Source organism: Zingiber officinale, chromosome 6A, assembly GCF_018446385.1.
Source record: "Zingiber officinale cultivar Zhangliang chromosome 6A, Zo_v1.1, whole genome shotgun sequence".
Classification (NCBI taxonomy): Eukaryota; Viridiplantae; Streptophyta; class Magnoliopsida; order Zingiberales; family Zingiberaceae; genus Zingiber; species Zingiber officinale.
This window is the reverse complement of record NC_055997.1, coordinates 63,419,356-63,444,961: the sequence shown is the minus strand read 5'-3', so window position 1 is coordinate 63,444,961 and position 25,606 is coordinate 63,419,356. Positions and strand designations below refer to the sequence as shown.

The 25,606-nt window shown below is 35.9% G+C and overlaps 1 protein-coding gene across 4 annotated transcripts in view; it reads left to right on the top strand.

Annotated features, from left to right (window-relative positions):
- Positions 1-25,606, top strand: part of LOC121996450 (probable NAD kinase 2, chloroplastic) — a 33,034-nt gene that overhangs the window by 4,239 nt on the left and 3,189 nt on the right. The window contains exons 3-9 of one of the 4 annotated variants that reach the window (XR_006116087.1): positions 2,850-2,971; positions 3,040-3,181; positions 3,266-3,487; positions 3,853-3,927; positions 5,589-5,690; positions 6,226-6,733; positions 6,823-6,891. Coding sequence is in view for 2 of the 4 variants with exons in the window: in XM_042550432.1 (XP_042406366.1) it covers positions 2,850-2,971; positions 3,040-3,181; positions 3,266-3,487; positions 3,853-3,927; positions 5,589-5,690; positions 6,226-6,429 (867 nt within the window). In the remaining 2 variants the exon portion in view is untranslated. Of the gene's footprint in view, positions 1-2,849; positions 2,972-3,031; positions 3,182-3,265; positions 3,488-3,852; positions 3,928-5,588; positions 5,691-6,225; positions 6,892-25,606 lie in introns of those variants that run through there. The other 3 variants (XR_006116086.1, XM_042550432.1, XM_042550433.1) reach the window with 3 other exon arrangements.

The following is a 25,606-nucleotide window of genomic DNA, read 5'->3' as shown; positions in this document are numbered from 1 at the left end:
GATCAAGAGAATAGATAAAATATAATTTATATTGCAACTTTAAATCACAATTTAAATTGCAACTTAAGTCCTAATTTGAAAATGAGTTCTTTAATATGTATATGTATATATGTGCGTGTGTATGGATGCAAGTATGCATATATATCAACTATTATTTTCTTTCTAATTATTTGTCAACATTTAGAGTCACAACTATTATCATCACCTTATATCACAAATTAAGATAATTGTTAATTATCATTTCTTTTTGTCTCCTAAATGTGTCACTAATAATATATCTCTAATAAATTTGTCACCAATAAATTTATTAAGAAGTGAATCACTAGATCCAATATGCTCAAAGTATAATAATGTCATTTGACGTATGAACCAAAAACCTCATCAGTGATACGCAACAATATAGTGCTCTCACTCAAATAAATATTGACCGCATGCGACTGCTCGCTACCATAACCTTATGTGGGTGGTGAGAGTCAAATACTCTTGTATAAAATTAGGCTCATAGTTTACATTTTTAGTTTTTGTTTTCTCTATTTAAAATTATTACTATTTCACTTAAAATTGTTACATTACAATTATTCTACTATGGACTTACATCTTACTAGAGTGACTAACCTAAATCAATTTTTTAATATAAATCACACTAATTTTCTATATATTAACATGTTGTCTCAGGGTATATAGGGTATAAGGTATACAACATAAAAATATAAGTATCAACAGGAAAATATAAGTATCAACATTTAAATCAACAAGGATATCAACTAAAGAGTAATGAGAGTATTCATTTAATTTTTTTTAAAACAAACCCTTCTTATATTAATCTCCACATATGTACAACATGAAAAGAAAATCAATTATTTAACCCCTCAATATTTTAATTTATTTTAAAATTCATTTCACTATTTTAATTATCATTTTAATCCTTTTTTAAAATTATATAATCCATTTTATACATTAGTCATACATAAGGATACCAATGGTGGCCCCTTTTGGCTCCAACGATGAGCAACAATGACAAGCAAGAGAGGAGAGAAAAGAGCAGATTAGGAGGGAACTGGAAGGGCAGTAGCTGTTATCCACCTCTCTCAAATAGTGTTGACAAGTGTAGCGGCCACAGTGATTGAATGAGAGAATGAAAAAGAAAGAGAGAGGGAAGCCAAGAGATGGACAGTGGGAGGGAGAGAGGGAAAGAGGAGTCGAAAAGGATGGTCAACGGGAAAGACCAACATTATGTTGCATACCAGGAGTAGCGGCCAAGGGAGGAGGGCATTCAACTAGTGGTTGGCATTGCATAGGAAAGAAGAAGAGGGAGAGAGGTGTCTGATGAGGGAAAAGAGAAGATGGCTTTCGGGTGAGAACACGTGGAGAGAAACGCATGAGAGGGGGAGAGAAGATGAGAGAGAATTTTAATCCCCAGCTCTTAAAAAAATATTCCAACTTGTCGCAACTCGACTGAACTAGGTAATTCCTATTTAAAACATTGGTTCGGTTTTAAATTGGTCAAAACAAATTCAAATTGAACCCGGATCAAATTCACATGGCTCTTAACACTATGTCTACCTAATGGGACAATTGGAACTCAATTCAATTTCAATTCAACATCTAAATTCTATATTAACAATTATATTCGACTTGTCGTTTAAATTTGTTTTTTTAAAAAACTTGTAGATGTTTGGATGAAAATTTGGTGTTTAACATTCTACAGTTAAAATAGTTCAATTTGTTAGCGTGGAAGGTCTAAGGGGTAGATGGAGATCCAAGAAAATATGAATCAATGTGATATAACATGACTTAATTATTTTGAATATTATCATTGATATTTCCTTGCATAGGGCTCAATGAGGGGATAAATTCATATACTTGACCCTACACCAAAGAATTGGGACAGACACAACTTAGTGATGATGAAGGTGAAAGTTAATATAGATGTCATTATAAACAAAAAACATAAATCCAAAAACATTTGTTAAATTATAGGATTTTGCAATCATATCCTCTAAACCAATAAACCCTTCACTTGTATAGGATCCCAACTCTAGCAACCATGGAAAATATGGTATTACAGGAGGAATTAGATCCATATAGCTGACCTGAAATAGTTGGGAATGTTGGCTTGTTCTATAGCATTATATAAAGTCCTTGATAGGTTCTACTCTAGAAGTTGCATGACTTGATGTTCGATATAAAATTCATTAAATTATATCACTATTAGTTCCTAGATTGGCTTTTAAGATGATTCTTGTTTAGGAGTTGTATTTTAGTGAACCATTTAACTTCATAATTAACAGGTGATTAATGTTGCATATAGATTAATATAGTCTCCAGCGAAGATGAGAAAAGATTGAGGGTTGGGTTAGGCATTGACAGTACGTGTATAGATCTTAAGGAATAAGATCTATGTAGGTGATTCCAAGAGTTGGGGCTAACACAGCTTGAGAGTTAAAATTTCCGGACAAGATCAATGTAGCTGACTTCAAGTAGTTGGGACTGACACTGGCTCCTTGTTTCACTTCATAGTAAGAATGAGAATAAGATGAGCTTTGACTAAACAACTAATTGGAACCATTATGTTTCTTTGATGACAACAATGGGATTCAGTTATTCCATTTCAAGCCCTCTGTTTTCCATGTTACCAACTGCACACTGAACATATATGCAAAAATCTGGTTAATGAGTTTATTGCTCTTCCCTCTTAAGCTTCTATTTCTACTTGCTTTCTTGCATAATACTAATTTTTGATTGTGCAATCTATGTTTCTTAAGAACTTGACTTGGAGCTGTATCTTTCAAGTTTAGACTGTTCTATGAACAAATTTATTAATATTTTAATTTTCTGCTTTGGTGCAGGTTGCTTCCTTTCTTTACCACCAAGAGAAAATGAATGTTCTTGTAGAGCCTGATGTGCATGATATATTTGCTAGGATACCTGGTTTTGGCTTTGTACAAACCTTCTACAATCAAAATACCAGGTAATGAACGTATTTCCAAACATATTACCAGATGTATAATTGTTCTCACATATTTTGCAGCCATGCAGTGACCTTCATGAGAGAGTTGATTTCGTGGTATGTTTGGGAGGTGACGGTCTCATCTTACATGCTTCAAACTTGTTTAGAGGTGCAGTTCCTCCTGTGGTCTCGTTTAATTTGGGGTCTCTTGGATTCCTCACATCACATCCTGTATGTTTGCCTCCACATGTTTATTGTATTTGCTCCCTACAATGCCCCCTTGTGATGGTATTAGATCGTTTTTTTTCCTTACAGTTTGAAGAGCACAAAAAGGACCTAAGGGCAGTTATCCATGGGAACAACACACTAGGAGTCTATATTACTCTTCGGATGCGTTTGCGATGTGAAATATTTCGCAGTGGAAAGGCAGTTCCTGGGAAAGTGTTTGATGTTCTAAATGAAGTAGTAGTTGATCGTGGTTCTAACCCATACCTTTGCAAAGTCGAGTGCTATGAGCATGATCGTCTTATAACCAAAGTACCATACCTTTTATGCATAGTTGATTTTATATGTATTAGATCTTGGCTCAATGAACAATTACTTTACTATTATAATTATCTCTTCTAGTAGGATCCTTCTGACATGCTTACTCTTCCTTACCTTAATTGTTCTGAAAATAGTTTTTTTGTCAACAACTTATTGCGTATTATTTCATGATAAGTGCTTTTGCCTATTAAGAAACAGCAATCTTGTTAGTTGTTTTTTCTTAATAAAGATAGGGCTGAGTTCTTCTGATATGCTAATATCTCCCGATGCATCTTTTAAGATGTTTTGGACTTATTTTTCGAATTTCACCCTGTTGTATCAGAAAACTAGTTTAACTTTTGTCTGATTTCTCATAGGTACAAGGTGATGGCGTCATAGTAGCCACACCCACTGGGAGCACAGCATACTCAACAGCTGCTGGGGGATCCATGGTTGGCAACTTTGTTCTTTTTGATGAATAATTGATTTACTTCATTGTCATATTTTCATCATAGTTTTTATATTTTCCTTTTTTTTATTATTATTTTCAATATTCGAGTTGTTTGGCCCAACCCAACTAGTTGGGAAGCGATAATGACAACGATGGATATTAGAGGTAGTTGTCTGAACTTTTATAGTAAGTTTTGTTTGGTGTTCGGAAATTATGTATAACTAGGATGAGGTAGCATAGTTTGTGTTGACCTGATTAAATAAAGTTACGTTTTAAGAGGTTAAATTATTTTAACATATACATTCTATACAAAAAAAGTGTATAATTGTAATGTTAGGCAGAAACATTCAGGCATTATTACGATTCTTTTTCTTGTTTTTATTTTTATTTTTTTATAATTTCCAACTCTAATACTAATCCAGTTCTGCAATAAGAACAAAACCAATCACATGGAGATGGTCTACCCCCCTGATCTCAGTTCCTATATGGCAAATATAGTTCATGTGGGTATGATACTAACACTGCATGTCATCACCTAGTATAATGTCACATAGGCTATGTAGTGCTGCATAAATGTGACACTCTAGCTGCCAAATAGACACTAAGAAAATACTATTTAGAATCGATGGCAGGAAATACGAAGAAAAATTATCATGCTCCAAAACACAAAATATAAAGAAATTTAAGTTTGGACCATCAAGTTTCATATTTGTAAACTAAGTTAATCAGTTTGATAATTGTAGGTTCTAACAAATTTTATATGTAACATAACAAGACTAGAGATAACAGTGATTTTTCTGTCCTTCTGCATTAACAAAATTCTTTACTTAGCTGTAATTTTAAGAATAAATATCTCTAACACTCTTTTTGAACAATACATATCTATTCAGTTTTAAAAAAAAATCCTAAATTCTAGAATGTAGTTCACATTAAAAGATATGATTTGTTCAATGAAGGGATTGGATCATTGTATCCGTGATATTCAGGTTTTTCCCATGTCTGGTTTGAGCTACAGATTTTATGTATGTGTTTTAGGTTCAAAGTACAATATATATATCTATATAGTTGCTTGATGTAGTCGTAAATGAGCTAGATCTAGACGGCATCCTGCCAAAGGTGGTTTTAATGTATAACTGCATTGGGAGGGATTTAACCTCTTAGTATGCAGATGCCTTGTAGTTAAAAGAGAAAAAAAAGTTGGTTAACTGGATAGTAACAAAGTCAGTCAATTAGGACAGCTTTTAACTTCAGTTCTTTCTTTTACAGTTGGTCAAAGTTAGATTGTCTGTAAGGTCCAGTTTACTTTTGCTTTATGTTTATAATCCGTTCTGGATTTTGCTGTAATTCTTCTCCATTATTATCTGATTCTATTCCTATTGCATAATGCCAAGATAAAACTTACTGTCTCCAGGCATTCAAAAATACTTCATGTCATTATAATTAGGTTAGGATGGCAAAATAAGGTAAAAAATGATGTAGGCTGTCTGTGGTTCAAAGCTTTTATTGGTTTTAAATCGATAGCTCGAACACATTGCATCTTCTTATTGCAATCATTCTAACTTGAATTCATTTGTTAGCTGTTAATGGTGTTTGCAGTGGTTTGTTTGATTTTCATTTCTATTTGAATTTCATGTTATATGAGATCGCTATTTCAATTTGCAGGTTCACCCAAATGTTCCATGCATGCTATTTACTCCGATTTGCCCACATTCTCTTTCATTTAGGCCTGTCATACTTCCGGATTCTGCACAGCTTGAGATGAAGGTGAGACCGTGAGACTTTTTGTCTTAATATTCTCCTTGTGTTACCTTGTGAAGTCTTTCAGCTTTGACATAAGAGGCAAAATTGGTTAATTTAGCAAAATTATGCACTATAGTCATATATACTTACAACTACCTTCTTTATGATAATATTCCACCTACTTTTTGTCTGTTATGTTAAGAACAAAATTTGCTGAATCTCAACATGGAGGAAAAACTCATGAAGAGAATCATTATACTGAAAGATGACTTACAAGGGGAGGTTTAAAACACTGTGTGGAACAATGACTGAGCTTCTTTTAAGTAAATCTTCTAAAAACTAGATCTAATTTACTTAAATAAAAATATAACAAACTTTTTAAAACTTAAAAATAACTAAGCAATTGAAACATGGAATTAAAACTCACCCTAAAATTAAATCCTAAATTTGCCTATTGCATTATTTGCATTGATAAAATTTCATCGAATATCATCCGGATGAAGATTTTATGCTTTTAGTGATTCAATCTTTAGCCTACTAACCTGTGATGTCTAACCAGATTCCTGATGATGCAAGAAACAACGCATGGGTTTCCTTTGATGGCAAAAGACGACAGCAGCTCTCTAGAGGAGATTCTGTTCGTATAGCAATGAGCCAACACCCACTTCCAACTGTAAATAAATCTGATCAGACTGGGGATTGGTTCCGTAGTTTGATTCGATGCTTGAACTGGAATGAACGGAAGGATCAGAAGGCACTATGACATCCAGAGCTCATCCCCTATTTAACCCCAAGTAGTTTTACGTATCCGTACATACCATACCTCAGTTACAAACTCGAGGAAGCTCTCCAAGACATCCATGACTGCTTTCAATGCCATTATGATACATAAATCTCGCTGTTCCATACCTTTCAACGATAGGGTGTTGCTTAAAGAGTGTAATGCTCAAAGTTGAGGACACCAGAAGACTTTGTTCAATTTCTAAAGCAGTTATTGGTGGAACTCGGTGTCTCGGAAGATGATACCAAATACGAAGCCAACTAAGTACTACTCCATAGTGGAGAAGGTATCTTTCTTGAGTCAGTTGATAATTGCTTATAATTCTTTACTTTTTTGGTTAACACACTGATAATTCTCTTAATTGATACCTGATAGAATAAAGGACCATGTAATAAAGAAACCATGAAGAAGTTAAAACTTGATACCAGACATGTTCTCTTTTCAGTCTTGATCCAAAACTGTCTAAAGGTAGCAGTAGGGTGGTATACTGATGCAATGAGTGTTCGATTCTCACATTGAACATTTTTGAACGTCTGTGGTGCTCGAACTACTCGTGCTGTTGGGTCGTTTGTCAAGATTTATTTGTATTTCCTAATTTATTTTGATGGTCGATGAGAAATTATTGTGAGGTCGAATCAGTCATCTTTAGGATTAGTCAGTTCAACAAGTTAGATATGTGGATTAGTAAAAAAAAAACCTCTGTCTAAAGCTTACATGCTTTATATGGTTCATAATCTTGTTTACTATTTGATTGTGGAGTTATATGGTGGGGAAGTGAGACAGATAGAAAGATAGTTTAGAGATATGCTAATTTGACTTATCCAAAAAAAAAAAGAGAATTTTATTCTCAGTAATCCAAAAATCCTTCTCAATTCCATTGCTCAAAAACTATTTAAAGATTTAAATTAAATGTAATAATAAAATGCTTTAATTTTTCTAAATGTTGGCACAACTTTATCTATAATCCTTTCATTCCCTAACTTTTGACTTCAACTCCTAAGCCTTCAACTCCCAAGCCTTTATAATTTACTAGCAGCTCTTTCAACTCTCCAACCTTTGACTCTAACTCCCTTAGCCTTTGGTGTTCTACCCTGCATCATCGTCCCTAGGCGATAAAGAAGTTGACTCAGTGTTTAGCTTGTTTTCTTCATGTAAGGAGTCAAATCATGAACATTGAATGTTGGATGCGTATGTATATGTGATGGGAGCTTGACCTTGAAGGCATTATTATTTATTTTCTTAAAAATCTGACATGGTCCAATCTTCTTTTCCTTAAGCTTGTTGTACGTTCCAATAGGAAATCTCTCTTTCTTCAAAGAAATACAAACAAAATCATTTTCATTGAAAATTTGAATTCATCCATGGGCAGCTTCTTCATAGGATTTATTACTTTGTTACCGCTTCTTTTTAACCTCCTCTTGGACCCTTGCCATTGTTGTTGCAAAATCTTCAACCGCCCTACTAAGGGTTGAAACTACAACAAAGTCCAGATAGTGATGAGGATTTCTCCCATACACTACTTCAAAAGGAGTTGTTCCCATAGAGCGAATCACAATCAGAATTATAAGGAAATTCATCTCTAGAAAGGACGATGTCCCATTGCTTTTCCTTTTCGAAGCAAAGCTTCGATGTAAGTTTCCCAATGGCAATTGACAACCTCAGTTTGTCCATCCATTTTAGGGTGGTATGTGTTACTATAAAATAGTTTAGTTACCCAATTTTTGTCACAAAAATTATTAAGGAATTTTGAGTCGCAATCTAATGTAATAGTCTTGGGGAATCCATGAAGTTTGATGACTTCTTTAAAATACAAATCAACAATATATGAAGCATCTATGGCATTTTTGCAAGAAATAAAATGTGGCATTTTTAGAAGTGATCCACCACCACAAAGATAGAATCAATATCTTGTTGTGTTTTCGGTAATCCACCAACAAAACCCATGCCAATAGCCTCCCAGATAGTATTTGGTAAGAGATCTAAGTATAAGCACTCCAGTTTTGACCTTGTCCATTGAAGTTTAGCATACTTGGCACCTTTTCACAAATTTTGCAATGTCTTGATAAAGTGTCAGCTGAAAATACTTCTCCTTAATTAGCAACCAAGTTTTATCTCGTCCAAAATGTTCACCGGACCCTCCGCCATGAAGTTATCTGATGATATGATCTCTGAGAGAATATTTAATAAGAATGCATAAATGTGCTCCCTTAAAAAGAAAGTTATATACTAAGCAATCTTCGTGTTCTCCCTTTAAATGTGACCCAACCAGCATGTCTTCTATTCAAGTTGGCTTTTAAATGTTTGAGAGCTTTATGATTAAGAATGAATTCCCTTTAAATGAGATAGGTTGCCAATGTTGAAGTGATTGAACAATTACATAGAGTTCCACATCATAAGTAAAATATTCTCCTTGTCTCATTTAGGTTTTCACTAAAGAATGCTACTGGATGTCCCTCTTGACTAAGTACTCCTCTGATTCCCACGTGGGATGCATCACAACCTGATAATGGTGCTACAATGGTATTGGAATTCCTTATGAAATGATGAAAAAATGAAGTCAATCCATGGAAACTATGTGCTTAATGCAGCTTCTTAGGAACAGACCACTCCGGTACAACTTTAATCTTTTCGTCATCAACCATCACACTTGAAGGAGTCAAGACAGCCTAGAAAAACTAGGCGGCTAGTCACAAAGTTACACTTTGTAAGTTTTACACACAGTTCTGCCTACCTCAAAATAGCCAACACAGTTCTTAGATGCTCCATATGGTCACACACATTTTGGCTATAAACAAGAATATCATTAAAGTAAACAACAATATATTTTCCAATGAAAGGCTGAAGAACCTAATACATTACCTTATGAAGGTGCTTGGAGCATTAGAAAGCCTGAAAGGCATGACGATCCATTCATACATGTCATCCCTTGTTTTTAATATTGTTTTCCATTCAGGTTTGATTCTAATTTGATGGTAACCACTGCGAAAATAAAGTTTAGAGAACACACCAAGTAACATATCAAACATCTCATCAATTATTGGTATGGGGAATCTATATTTGATAGTGATACGATTGAGTGATTGATTGTAAATACATATGTGTTACAAACTGTAAGTATCCCGAGTTAATTTTGATGTGGTCAACCGAGTTAAGTTAGATTTTGCGGTTTTAATGTCTTGTGCAGTGTGCAGGAACTTAGGAATACAAGAAGTTGAGTGGAAGACACAGTTAGCGAGAATGATAACACGAGAAGTGAGTTGGCATGCTCGATGCATCTAAGAGATGAGGTGCTGTGGAAGAGTGTTCCGGTGGATGAGAAGGACACATACGATGTTTGAGGGATGAGAAGCCTAGGAGGAAGCCTACTCGAGATGGTCAGAGTTAAGTTTGGTGAGCTCAACTCCGGATGATCAGAACATTACCCAAAGAAGAGCGATGAAGAGTTAACCATTTTTGAAGGTTAACTAGTTGAGCTGGTTGGTAGAAGGTACCCTCAAGGTTCTTGGAGGCACCCTCACACCTCTTGGTGGAGGTGCCTCCTCGAGTCCCCTTAGAGTTGCCTCCAGCAACCATTAAGCTACCATTAGGAGAGGATTAAAACTCTATCATGTAGAGGATAAACACTATCCTCTTGGAGGCGTCCTAGACTGTAAGTACCTCGTGGAGGTTTGATATGATCAACCAAGTCAAGTTAGGTTCTATTGTCTTTTGATATATTGTGTCTAAGTATGCAGGAACTTAGGAAAATAGAAAGTCGAGTGAAAGACGCAACTAACGAGAAGGATGACATAGGAGAGAGTCGATGGGCTCGGTGCGTCCGAGAGACGAGATGCTGTGGAAGAGTACGCTGGCAGACAAGAAGGGAGTACGCTACATTTCCGAGGGACGAAAAGCCGGAGTGGAATATTGCTCGAGGAGAAGGTCGGAAGATGAGTTCGGATGAGCCCAATTTCGAATGACAGAAATTACTCAAACGAATGGAGCCAAATCTCAGACACAAAAGGCAACTCGAAGTTGAATGGGGTTCGAGGGCTTGAACCCCCGGGGCAACCCGGGAGTGCCTCGACTCAGCCTCGCTATTGATAAAAGTCAACAAGGGTCCATGTGCCCGGAACTGTTCTAGGCGCTTGTACTAGAGAAGTTTATAGTTTATTCGGATTGAGCTATTGCAATCCGTTGCGATGTGGATAAAGTTTTATCCACGGTCAGGTGCCCGGAGCCTTGAGCCCTGTGCCCTTCTAGGCACCTGAAATTTGGTTATAAATGCAGCCTTGATCTCAGTAGTAAAAACATAATACTTGTAAACGAATTCTCTTTCTGTTCTACTACTTTTGTGAGTTATCAACATTGCAAGAGGTTACTGCTCCCAAAGGAGATCTTAGTGAGCTTCATTTGTCTTGAATTAGTAATCTTCTTATTACAAACCAAGTAAACATTTCTTGCCTCTGTCTTTATTTTATGCATTCACTTTTTATTTATAAACAAATGTTTTTCTAACTTAGTCCAAAGTTCGAGAAAGTTTTGATTTTCAATTTTAGGCAATTTACCCTCCTCTTGCTAGTCGCCAGGAGACCAACAATTACTATCAGAGCAAGAATGTTTTAGAAGGACTAACCGTCGATCGAAGCGAAATCGATGGTCAGACCAAGCCATAATCCAATAGTTAAAACTAACATAGACCATTGTCAACCACTCACCCAAATCCAGATAAGACCTCCATTAATTCATATCTATAACTCAATCCAATGCAGATATGAAATCCATGCTATGAAAATTTGATATCCAAAGCCAACTTACTTTAATTTGCCAGAGATCTTGTTAATGGAAAAATTTGTGGCCGGAGCTATGGATCATCCACGCACAGTGCCGATCGAAGCAAGGTAAAAAGGGTGCTGCCCTCCACATCAAATAATCCCTAAATCAACATTGACCATAGATCAATCACTTAAACATCTGCTAGGGCTAAAAGATACCTCTAAGATGGCCACAAACAGCAAGGTAGCCGCTGCAGGAGATAACAGCCAGGGCTAGGGCATGTCGGCGTCGAATTTGCCCGGCAATGCAAAATCTGTGCCGGCACAACAACAACGTCGGGATCGAGAGGGTGGTGGAGAGATCGGCGATAGCAGCGATCAACGGCGATGGCGCGACGTCTGTCGGGTGGCACAACCTCAGGCGGTGTCCGTCGGGTAGTGTGACATTGAGAGGTATTCGGCGATGGTGGGTAGAAGCAACACAGAAAGAAGCGAGAGGGCGGCGATCGACAAGGACGGTGATGTGCGGCTCGAGAGGGAAGAGGAGATTGGTCGCGATGAGAGAAGAAGGAAGAGGAGGGTTCGGCACCGTGAGTGGGGAGGAGGAGAGAGATCAGCTCGGGAGAGAAAAGAAGGAAAAAGAAAGAAAATAAGAAAAATAAAGAAAATATTATTACCTTAGGTATTTTAATTAAACCCTAGGTTAAATTTCTCAATCAACTCTCACTTTTGGGTATTCCAAATAGGTTTTTTCCAAGCCTGAAAATTCATCCCTTTAAACTCATCATACGAGCTCCGAAAAATTTCTAAATATTTCTTTATGGTTATTTGCCTATTAAACCTTATTATTAAATCTTTATTTGGGGTATTGTATTTTACAAGTGAGCTCAACTCCGGACTGCTGGATCATCACCCAAAGAAGAGCAATGAAGAATTAACCATTTTGGAAGTTAATTGGTCAAACCGACTGGTAGAAGGCGCCCTCAAGGTGCTTGGAGGCACTCTCACGCCTCTTGGTGTAAAGCGCCTCCAACATGCACTACAACAAAAATGGCCTGTGACAACAGATATTATCCGTTGTCGTAGGGTCAAAAAATCATTGTAACTGACAGTGTTGTAAAATGCATTACCCTACGATAACGGTTTTGAATCCGTTGTCTTTGTAGACATTCGACAACGATTTTTTTTTCATTGTTGTTTATATGCTCAAAATTTTTTTTACCCTATACAACAACATTTTAAAATCGTTGTGGTAGATAATTTCAACAACAGATATAAACCGTTGTTGTAGACTCTTTTTACAATGGGTATAAACCGTTGTGGTAGATAATATTTACTCGTTTTGAATTTAACAACAGTTATAAACTGTTGTGGTATATAATTTTAATATGTTTTACAACGGATAAAACTGTTGTCTTTTATCACTTTTCATAAAAAAAATTTCATTATGGTTACATACTTTTTTACAACGTTTCTAATCGTTGACTTTAATGTTCATGTTGTAACATGATAATAACAAACAACCAATATTTTTTTAATATAAGCAAACTACCAAATACAAAACTAAATATTTACTATATTCAATCCAAAATATGCTAGCTAAAATATACAAAATGAGTTATACTCATCAAACTTAGTAGTATCAAACCATAAATCACATGTTTTCCATTGCTGTTCTCCATATGACTTTTACACATTAGCAAGGCAATCTAGAACCTAACAAAGCTCACTCCTTGCATCAAAAATCTCAAGCTTCACGAATTGCCCGAGTTACGTACCTGCAAGAGAAAAATTAAACAAAATTTATCAAAAAAAATATAAAATATAAGAAAAAAGAGAATTGTTGTAAGTACTGCATGAACTGTAATAAGAGAATAAATATTTCGCATAGCTCTAATATCTGGACATGAGAGAAAGATTTCCAGAATTCCAGGACAACACTCAATGTCTGCAAAATGGAAAAGAAAAAAAATATCTCAGAAATATACCCATAAGGTCATGATTAAAATCAATCATCTTTCTTCAATTACATAAAACCAAATGTAGTTAAAACAGTATGTATGCCTCAGGCATTTACTGTTGGATCGAGACGCGCTATAGGGGGGGGGGGGGTGAATAGCGCTCGTGGCTATTTTGTTTTTCGAATCGCAAAACTAACGAAGTAATTAAAAACACAGCGGAATAGAGTAAGAACACATAAACAGAAGGACACAGAGAATTTTACTTCGTTCGGAGTCTTGATCGACTCCTACTCGAAGGCCCGCGATCCTTGATCGCTTTGCATGGGCAACAACTATAAGCTTGATAAAATGATTACAAGATGAAGTACAAGTAAATGCAAAAACTAATTATACCGACGACAAAAGTAGAATCTCGGAGCTTCGGGTCGTCGTAAACTTGTAGCAGTACTTTCGGGCGTCTTTTAGAGCAGCACGTTGGAGACAGAAGACTTGGAAATCGTTTTTGTGAGCTGCTGGTCGAGACCCCTTATAAAGGCTGTTCAAGGCGCCTTCTACTGTTTACCAAGGCGCCTTGAATGAGCCGAGTCAGCCGCAGAGATAAGTGCTGAACTGGTCGAACCTTATCAGGTTCAAGGCGCCTCCAACCACTCCAAGGCGCCTTCATGAAGCTGTCCAAGGCGCCTTGGCTTCCTTCAAGGCGCCTCCAGGCTTGCTTCGCAGCCAGCTCAGGTTTTGCACCCGAGGCGCCTCCAAACTCCATGGAGGCGCCTTGGACACTGTTCATCCGAGAGTAATTGTGCACTTTGATCCCTGCAAGATATGTTAATCACACAAAATACCTTGCAGCACAAAGTTAGCATAAATGACAGTATAAATATGATCAAAAATATTGTGACAGTCTTAGGACTGTCCGGGTCTGACTTCGGATTTCCGACCGGAAACCCTAGGTCGACCCGACGCCTACTGTTCCCTCTACGGGGAACGCGTCCTCACCTACTCCACTCAGGAGATTTTACCTGTTGCCAGTGCGATCCTCCAGATCGACTGGACTTTTGCTCAGCACTCGACGCTTCCGGACTTTCTGCTGGACATCCTCTTCCCGGCTAGTCCAGTCTTTCACCTGGTTCGCGATACCAAGACTTTCCACCTAGGGTTACCACCCCCTAGGACTTTTGCCTGAAGCCATCGACCTGCCAAGACTTTCCGCATAGGGTTACCACCCCTTATGACCTAGGGTTACCACCCCCTAGGGTTTTTCCCTTTGTCTAACCGCAGCTAGGACTTTCTTGAAATACTCAAGCAGACTTGTTAGATCACAAGGTACCTTAACTTTGAATCCTTTGCCATTATCAAAACACGAGTTCGATCGTCGGATGCTTTCTGCATCAACAATCTCCCCCTTTTTGATTATGGCAACTTGAATTCAAAGTTAAGTAAACAAATATCAAAAAATAAACATTCAAAGCAAGCTTAGCAAATTATTTTGCTAAGGTAAACTTTATGAATTTAATGTATAGGCTCCCCCTTAACTGTTGCTCCTCCTTTAATATTCATTTTAAGTTTGAAGTATTTGAGTTTAAGTATTTGAATTTGCTACTTAATAATTTTGAGTTTAAGTATTTGAATTTGCTACTCTCCCCCTTTGCCATATATCAAAAATAAGCAAAAATAGTCAATTGATTTAATAAAATTTTTGAAAAACATTTAATATTTTAGCTAAGTGAGACAATGATGTTAGCTTTTTTTGGAAACTTAAAATTTTAAAACTACTAGAAAGTGGATCTTTTTGATAGTTTAAAAAGCTAGTAAAACTATAACTTTTATTTAAAAAAAACTTTTCAAGTAGCTTTTTAATTTTTGAAATCTGTGCTTTACTTAAAAAAACAAGAATTTATAAAGTTAGATTTCAAAATGAACTAAGTTTTAAAGTTTGGAGAATAATGCTGAGCTCTTTGCAAGTATTGGATTTTGAAAGCTATAGCTTAGAGAAAAAAACTTAGCTTAATTTTAAACAATATTTATTAAATTTTACGGCTAGGAGGGAGCAGAGTAGCTGAAAATTTGGTTTAGAAAGTCAGTTGGTCCTTAAGTCCAAGTATGAGTCAAGTTTAATAGATTGACTTTTAAGAAGTATCAGAGCCCTAAAGATCAAAACATGCTTAACTAGAAAACTGAGTGTCCTTTACCAACTGTCTAACCTTTAGCTACTTGCTGATTGCCTACATGGCAACAACTTTCACATGGTTAGTCAAGTTAAGTCAATTTGGTCCAGTTAGATTTGACTAGAGCTGGAAGACTTGACTTGATTGATGTATATTGCGTGTTTAACGCCCAGAATCATATTGGTGCACAGATATAAGCATTCTTGAGTCCAGGCTGTACCCTATGCATCTCACACCGTTCTAAGTCTTTCAAACACAATCAAGGTATACCTAGGTGTTTGTGAGATGTTCTGGCTTAATTCTAGGGGAACAAGATTTCTAGGGGGAAAACTTAGGCTAAGTCCAACTTTTGAAAAAATCTAATAAATTGGAATTTTGAAAACTATTTTTCCTAGATTTTGAAAAATAACAAGATAACAAAATGAGACACCTACTCTACCCAACACATTCCTATTTGCCTTCTAAGTGCACTGAGCTCAAGTTCAGGTAAGGGTTTTGTAAAGATGTCAGTTAGGTTTGATTTGGACTCAACATGGTTGAGTGCAATTTCACCTTTAGCTACGTGATCCCTTACAAAATGATATTTTACTTCTATGTGTTTAGTCCTAGAATGGTGAATAGGATTTTTGGTCAGATTAATTGAGCTGATATTATCAATAAAGATTTTAAAATAATTTTGAAATTTAGTTTTAAAATAATTTTGAAATTCAGTTTTTAAAATAATTTTGAAATTTAATTTTTAAAATAATTTTGAAATAAAATTTTTAAAATAATTTCAAGATTATTTTGAAATTAAGTTTTTAAACTAATTTTGAAATTAAGTTTTTAAAAATAATTTTGAAATTAAGTTTTTAAAATAATTTTGAAATTTAGTTTTTAAAATAATTTTGAAATTTGGTTTTTAAAATAATTTTGAAATTAAGTTTTAAAATAATTTTGAAATTTGATTTTTAAAATAATTTTGAAATTAAGTTTTAAAATAATTTTGAAATTAAGTTTTAAAATAATTTTGAAATTTGATTTTTAAAATAATTTTGAAATTAAGTTCTTTTTAAAAATATTTTAAATAATTTTGAAATTGATTTTGAAAAGATTTTAAATAATTTTGAAGATTTAATTTTTTAGTCATCTCACCCGATCTAAATTATCAATCAGGGAACCCTACAATTATTGTGAGACGAATTATGGTTGAATTTAAGGGGCTGGTTTAATTTTATGTTAGATTCAGGTTTAGCTTTGGGTTCAACAAGTAAACATTCTTTGGATAAACTTCTGGGCTATGGTGAGTCACAAGGAGCTCATTAAAGTAACCATGCCTTCGAGGTTTCCCAAATAGTCCTACCCATTGAATTTAATACTAATCCTTGGTCTAACTAGTTATGATCCATTTAAGGGTAGCTTCGGTCAGTTCCACTTGGCCAAATGCACCAGGTCGAAGCCATATCTTCCTAGACATGCGATGCCCAAGCTTCCCTAACGTACTATTATCCAAAAACTTCACCAGTACTGTGGGTCAAGTTAAACCATGCCCGTTTTAATCTAGCCTTAATTACCCTACCGGGTAATCTACTCTTGTTTTACTCATTTCGGGTAGATTAGGTTCAATTACCATGTCGGGTAGTTCAGTTGGGGGTGCCAGCTAGTTTGGATCCTCCATCTATATTTGATTTTAAATTTTAGCTTTTGATTTGTTAATTATAAGTTAATTTCAAATTTTTTAATTTATTTAATTTTGATTTTTTGAATTATAAGTTAATTTCAAATTTTTAATTTAATTTCGAATTTTTAAATTTTTAAGATCGTTTTTCTTTTTGCTCCCCTTGGATCATAGTCTCGATATGGTCTATCGAGGTAGTGTATTTGATCATTCGGGACCCAGTGTTGGCCAAGTACAACTTGATTGATTAATTTGGACTTAGGAACCCATGCTTGGATTGCTTTACTATTTTGTTTGTTTATTAAGGATAAATAAGATTTATATTTCTTTTTACTTTTATATCCTAGCCCAGTTCTATTGTAAACGGCTCTTTGTGTCCCAAGAATTAGGTCCAGATTCTTGGATCCCAAAGAAAACCGTTCTAAGGAATTTTTTAGATCTTTTACCTGATTTCTCAAACTAGAATTTTCTTCCTCAAGTTTTTGAACTTGAGTTGAATTTCCAGTCTGAACTTGATCAGGTAAGGAATTAGGATTAGTCACTTCTTTAAGGACAGCTACTTCCTTTAGAAGTGATTTAATCCTAAGGTTTGACTTAGCTAACTTGCGTAATAAATAATTGACTAAATTATTAAGCCTCGGAATACTTACAATGGAGTCTGGCCCTTCGGAAACGGATGCGGATGCATGGCTTCGCTCGAACTCGGCCTCTGACTCGCTCTCGCTCTCGACGATCTGGTCCCGGGCCATCAGTGCGAGTAAACTCGTCTGATCGAGTTCATCGTCGTCGTCCTCTGAAGAAGATTCGTCCCACGTCGCCTTCAGGGCCTTCTTTCTTCTTTGCTTTTCCTTTTGGTTAGGGCAGTTGGCTTTGATATGCCCCTTCTGGTTGCACTCGTAGCATGTAACTTCAAACTTTAATTTTGGACTCAGTTGGATCTCCTTGGATTGAACTACCTTCTTCAGGTCTTTCTTGTTGAAGTCCTTCTTCTTCTTGTAGAGCTTCTTCACGAGGTTCACGAGTTCGCTGGTCAGTTCATCTTCTTCATCTTCTGAGTCGGGTTCGTCTTCTGATTCCGGTTCAATTTTTCGCCGTACTCTTGGTTCCCGTGTTCGACTAGTACTTGCAACCAAAGCAATACCCTTCTCGGTTGGCTATGCATTAGTTTGTTCATGAAGTTCAAATTCACTAAACAGTTCATCTAATTTTAAAGAAGACAAATCCTTGGAGACTTTGTAGGCATCTACCATTGATGCCCATAATGTGCTCCTAGGAAAAGAATTAAGAGCATACCTTATGATATCCCTATTTTCTACCTTCTGCCCGATTCCGTGAAGGGAGTTAAGGATATCTTGGATTCTTGCGTGTAGTGAACTCGCCATCTCGCCTTCCTGCATTTTTAAATTGTATAGTTTATTAAGTAACAAATCACGCTTACTTACCTTAGTTTCTGAGGTGCCCTCGTGAAGTTCGATCAGTTTCTCCCACAGCTCCTTTGCGGAAGAGAACGGGCTGACTCTGTTGAGCTCTTCCTTGGTAAGACCGCACTGGAGGGTGTAGGTGGCTTTGGCATCAGCTTCCACCTTTTTGATAAGAGATGGTTCCCACTTTTTGCAAGATGTAGGCTTGCCGTCTTCATCAGTTGGTAATTGTAGTCCCGTCTTGACTATCATACAGGTGTCGAACTGAGTTTTAAGATATATCTCCATTCGCCCCTTCCAATACCCGAAGTCTTCTCCGGAGAATAGTAGGGGACGAACAGTGCTGTATCCTTCTTGTTGGGCCATTTAGTTCTGGCAAAAACAAAAACAAGAAGATTTATTCCAAGACTGAGTCTTGGATTAGTAGTGTTGGAAGAATAATAAAAAAAAAACGAGCTCAAGTGGTATTTACCAACTTTGAGCAACACCGATTTGAAAAGAATTAGAATTTTAGCTACTAAGCTAATTTCTAATTGATTCCGAAAAACAAAAAAAAATACCACGAAAAAAAATATTTTGAATGGTGGTTGCACCAATTCAGAACAACCCCGCTCTGATACCAATTGTTGGATCGAGACGCGCTAGAGGGGGGGGTGAATAGCTCTCGTGGCTATTTCGTTTTTCGAATCGCAAAACTAACGAAGTAATTAAAAACGCAGCGGAATAGAGTAAGAACACACAAACAGAAGGACACAGAGAATTTTACTTCGTTCGGAGTCTTGATCGACTCCTACTCGAAGGCCCGCGATCCTTGATCGCTTTGCGTGGGTAACAACTATAAGCTCGATAAAATGATTACAAGATGAAGTACAAGTAAATACAAAAACTAATTATACCGACGACAAAAATAGAATCTCGAAGCTTCAGGTCGTCGTAAACTTGTAGCAGTACTTTCGGACGTCTTTTAGAGCAGCACGTTGGAGACAGAAGACTTGGAAATCGTTGTTGTGAGCTGCTGGTCAAGACCCCTTATAAAGGCTGTTCAAGGCGCCTTCTACTGTTTACCAAGGCGCCTTAATTGAGCCGAGTCAGCCGTGGAGATAAGTGCTGAACTGGTCGAACCTTATCAGGTTCAAGGCGCCTCCAACCACTCCAAGGCGCCTTGGCTTCCTTCAAGGCGCCTCCAGGCTTGCTTCGCAGCCAGCTCAGGTTTTGCACCCGAGACGCCTCCAAACTCTATGGAGGCGCCTCGGACACTGTTCATCCGAGAGTAATTGTGTACTTTGGTCCATGCAAGATATGTTAATCACACAAAATACCCTACAGCACAAAGTTAGCATAAAATGACAATATAAATATGATCAAGAATATTGTGACAATCTTAGGACTGTCCAGTTCTGACTTCAGATTTCCGACCGGAAACCCTAGGTCGACCCGACGCCTACTGTTCCCTCTACGGGGAACGCGTCCTCACCTACTCCACTCAGGAGATTTTACCTGTTGCCAGTGCGATCCTCCAGATCGACTGAACTTTTGCTCAGCACTCGACGCTTCCGGACTTTCTGCTGGACATCCGCTTCCCGGCTAGTCCAGTCTTTCACCTGGTTCGCGACACCAGGACTTTCCACCTAGGGTTACCACCCCGTAAGACTTTTGCCTGAAGCCATCGACCTGTCAAGACTTTCCGTATAGGGTTACCACCCCCTATGACCTAGGGTTACCACCCCCTAGAGTTTTTCCCTTTGCCTAACCGCAGCTAGGACTTTCCTGAAATACTCAAGCAGACTTGTTAGATCACAAGGTACCTTAACTTTGAATCCTTTGTCATTATCAAAACACGAGTTCGATCGTCGGATGCTTCCTGCATCAACATTTACTAGCCTTTTTAAACATAATTCCAATAGATGGGCAACTACTCATGACAAGTCGCTCATTTAAACCATGTTCACAAGGAATGTAAACAAAGATAGAGATTTAGATTTATTCATATAAATCTACATAAAATACAAGCAATATAACCAACTTATAGTCTAAGAAATAAAACTTATACAATACAAGTAATTTAACCAACTTAAAGTTGTCTTGGTAACTTCTATTGGGAAACTTATGCACGTAGCTTTACATTCGCAGAATAAGTTTACTCTGCCAGTACCTGTCTATTTGATCAATGAATTTCATTGACCTTGCCATTGAGTTTATAAATAATCAATTAAGAACATTCTTAAAAGATACTTGTGGCGGAAATAAGAAATCTAAACCTGCGAAAAATGCATCTAAATCTGGAGCCTGCAAGGGGTCATAACAAATTAGCTATTCAAATATCGATTTAGGATGCGGCCTTGCTAAGTTATAAGCAGAATTGATAAAATGACAAGAACTTATCTAGACAAATGTTGAAAATATACAAGGAATTTGATATATGCTTTGTTCCTAGAAAAATATCTTTATATACAAAACATGCTCATAATTCCAATCAACATGCTATAGACTCCATCTACTAACTCAGCCGAATCACTAGACGATGAGATTATTTCCCGAAAGCAAAGTTTAATAGACAAAACAAAAACAAAATTATAAGGACGCCACGACTTTACCTATAACTAAATTTACAAAATGTTCAATCAGCAAGATAACACATGGATGTATATTAGGTATTGACATATCAAAACAAAAGATGAGAACAAAGAGAGGCAATAAATAAAAGAAATGTCAGCCAATTCTGCTCATGATAGAAATGCAAGAATGAGGTATTGGGCAAAGGAGTTAGCTAGCAGTGAACAAACAAATTATTGGCACTAAGGAATCAAAATCAATAAGTCATGGAGTCATAAACAAACAAAGCTCACTCCTTGCATAAAAAATCTCAATTCTCATGAATGTCCCCTGAGTTACGTACCTGCAAAGAGAAAAGTCAATTAATAGATACTTAAAACTCAAACCACACTACAAAATAAATACAATTTGGGGACGAAAATTTGGGACAAATAAAATTCATTGCAAATTTGTGACTAATTTTGCAACGAAAACCTAATTCATCGCAAATTAGCAACGAAAATAAAAACGAAAGAAATTCGTCGCAAATTCGCAATAAATATATTTTCGTCACAAAATTTGTTGCCAATCAGCGTCGAAAAATAACATTCGTTGCAAATTTACGTCGCAAAAAATTGTTCATCGCAGAAGCAGAGATGAACAGATAAATTTTTGCAACAAATCTCTGGTTTCATTGCAAATTGGCGATGAATATATATTCGTCGCCGTTTTCGTCGCAAATTAGGGACGAATTCCCGAGTTCGTCGCAAAATTTATATTTATGAAGTGATACTTTAAAAATTTGGAAGATGACCCTAGAGAGCTCGGAATGACACAAAATGAGTTTTTATGGGTTCGTACCATTGTCCTCGTATTATTAGTGGGCTCAGACAAAAATTTTAAAAAATATACAGATGTTTAAAAAAATTTTACGCCGAACAAGTAATAAATGTTAAAATCTTGTTCAAAAAATTTATAAACATTGGTGTATTGGTTAAAAATTTATTTTGAGGTGAGTAATAAGATGAGGAGAATGATACGAACCCAAAGAAATTTGTTTCGTGTCATTCCGAGCTCGCTAGGGCCATCTTCCAATTTTTAAAAGTTTAACCTAAAAAACAGATTTTAGGGACTAATTTGGAAATTCGTCCCAATTAGGGACGAAATTCTGAGTTCGTCCCTGATTTGGGACGAATTTCGTGTTTGTCGCAAAAATTAAATTTTTATAAAATCAAAATAAATGCGTATAAAATACAGAAGATGGGCCTAGAGAGCTCGGAATCACATGAAATAAGTTCCTATGGGTTCGTATCGATCTCATGATCACAATGATGGCCTCAAATAACTAATAAAATTTTTTAATCGTAATAATAGTTAGATGGACTTTATAAACCTTAAGACTGTGAAAAAGAGTTGAGTTTGAAAATGATTAGGTAGTTTTGATATCCAAAAATCCCTCACCTAAATATATTGTGTGAAAAAAAAAATTTGAGGTCATCATTCTGATCAGGAGATCGACACGAACCCATAAAAACTTGTTTCATGTGATTCCGAGCTCTCTAGATCCATCTTTCGTATTTTATATGCATTTAATTTGATTTATGAAAAAATTAATTTTTGCGACAAACTTGAAATTAGTCCCAAATCAGGGACGAATTCAGAAGTTCGTCCCTAATTTGGGACGAATTTCAAGTTTGTCGCAAAAATCTATTTTTTTAGGTTAAACTTATAAAAATTGGAAAATGACCCTAGAGAACTCGGAATGACACGAAACAAGTTTCTATGATTTCGTATCAATCTCGTGATCTTACTAACGGGCCCAAACATAATTTTTAATTAATACACCGATCTTAATAAATTTTTGCAACAAGAATCAAATATTTATTACTCGTACGGGGTTAAAAATTTATAATCGTCAGTATATTTGTTAAAAATTATGTTTGACCCCATTAATGAGATCAGGAGAACGATACGAACCCAAAGAAAATTGTTTCGTGTCATTCCGAGCTCGCTAGGGCCATCTTCCAATTTTTAAAAGTTTAACCTAAAAAATAGATTTTAGGGACGAATTTCGTGTTTGTCGCAAAAATTAAACTTTTGTAAATTCAAAATAAATGTGTATAAAATACGGAAGATGAGCCTAGAGAGCTCGGAATCACATGAAACAAGTTCCTATGGGTTCGTATCGATCTCATGATCACAATGATGGCCTCAAATAACTAATAAAATTTTTTAATCGTACTAATAGTTAGATGGACTCAATGAACCTTAAGACTTGGTGAAAAAGAGTTAGAGTTTGAAAATGATTAGGTGGTTTTGATATCCAAAAATCACTCACCTAAATATATTGTGTGAAAAAATATTTGAGGTCATCATTGTGATCAGGAGATCGACACGAACCCATAGAAACTTGTTTCATGTGATTCCGAGCTCTTTAGGTCCATCTTTCGTATTTTATACGCATTTAATTTGATTTATGAAAAAATTAATTTTTGCAACAAACTTGAAATTCGTCCCAAATCAGGGACGAATTCAGAAGTTCGTCCCTAATTTGGGACGAATTTCAAGTTTGTCGCAAAAATCTATTTTTTTAGGTTAAACTTATAAAAATTGGAAGATGACCCTAGAGAACTCGGAATGACACGAAACAAGTTTCTATGATTTCGTATCATTCTCGTGATCTTACTAACGGGCCCAAACATAATTTTTAATCAATACACCGATCTTAATAAATTTTTGCAACAAGAATCAAATATTTATTACTCGTACGGGGTTAAAAATTTATAATCGTCAGTATATTTGTTAAAAATTATGTTTGACCCCATTAATGAGATCAGGAGAACGATACGAACCCAAAGAAAATTGTTTCGTGTCATTCCGAGCTCCCTAGGGCCATCTTCCAATTTTTAAAAGTTTAACCTAAAAAATAAATTTTAGGGACGAATTTGGAAATTCGTCCCAAATTAGGGACGAACTTCTGAGTTCGTCCCTGATTTGGGACGAATTTCGTGTTTGTCGCAAAAATTAAACTTTTGTAAATTCAAAATAAATGCGTATAAAATACGGAAGATGGGCCTAGAGAGCTCGGAATCACATGAAACAAGTTCCTATGGGTTCGTATCGATCTCATGATCACAATGATGGCCTCAAATAACTAATAAAATTTTTTAATCGTAATAATAGTTAGATGGACTCTATGAACCTTAAGACTTGGTGAAAAGAGTTAGAGTTTGAAAATGATTAGGTGGTTTTGATATCCAAAAATCACTCACCTAAATATATTGTGTGAAAAAATATTTGAGGTCATCATTGTGATCAGGAGATCGACACGAACCCATAGAAACTTGTTTCATGTGATTCCGAGCTCTTTAGGTCCATCTTTCGTATTTTATACGCATTTCAATTGATTTATGAAAAAATTAATTTTTGCAACAAACTTGAAATTCGTCCCAAATCAGGGACGAATTCAGAAGTTCGTCCCTAATTTGGGACGAATTTCAAGTTTATCGCAAAAATCTATTTTTTAGGTTAAACTTATAAAAATTGGAAGATGACCCTAGAGAACTCGGAATGACACGAAACAAGTTTCTATGAGTTCGTATCAATCTAGTGATCTTACTAACGGGCCCAAACATAATTTTTAATCAATACACCGATCTTAATAAATTTTTGCAACAAGAATCAAATATTTATTACTCGTTCGGAGTAATAAATTTATAATTGTCAGTATATTTGTTAAAAATTATGTTTGACCCCATTAATGAGATCAGGGGAACGATACGAACCCAAAGGAATTTGTTTCGGGTCATTCCGAGCTCGCTAGGGCCATCTTCCAATTTTTAAAAGTTTAACCTAAAAAACAAATTTTAGGGACGAATTTGGAAATTCGTCCCAAATTAGGGACGAACTTCTGAGTTCGTCCCTGATTTGGGACGACTTTCGTGTTTGTCGGAAAAATTAAATTTTTGTAAAATCAAAATAAATATGTATAAAATACGGAAGATGGGCCTAGAGAGCTCGGAATCACATGAAACAAGTTCCTATGGGTTCGTATCGATCTCATGATCACAATGATGGCCTCAAATAACTAATAAAAATTTTTAATCGTAATAATAGTTAGATGGACTCTATGAACCTTAAGACTTGGTGAAAAAGAGTTAGAGTTTGAAAATGATTAGGTGGTTTTGATATCCAAAAATCACTCACCTAAATATATTGTGTGAAAAAAATATTTGAGGTCATCATTGTGATCAGGAGATCGACACGAACCCATAGATACTTGTTTCATGTGATTCCGAGCTCTCTAGGTCTATCTTTCGTATTTTATACGCATTTAATTTGATTTATGAAAAAATTAATTTTTGCGACAAACTTGAAATTCGTCCCAAATCAGGGACGAATTCCTAAGTTCGTCCCTAATTTGGGACGAATTTCAAGTTTGTCGCAAAAATCTATTTTTTTAGGTTAAACTTATAAAAATTGGAAGATGACCCTAGAGAACTCGGAATGACACGAAACAAGTTTCTATGAGTTCGTATCAATCTCGTAATCTTACTAATGGACCCAAACATAATTTTTAATCAATACACAGATCTTAATAAATTTTTGCAACAAGAATCAATTATTTATTACTCGTTTGGGTTTAAAAATTTATAATCATCAGTATATTTGT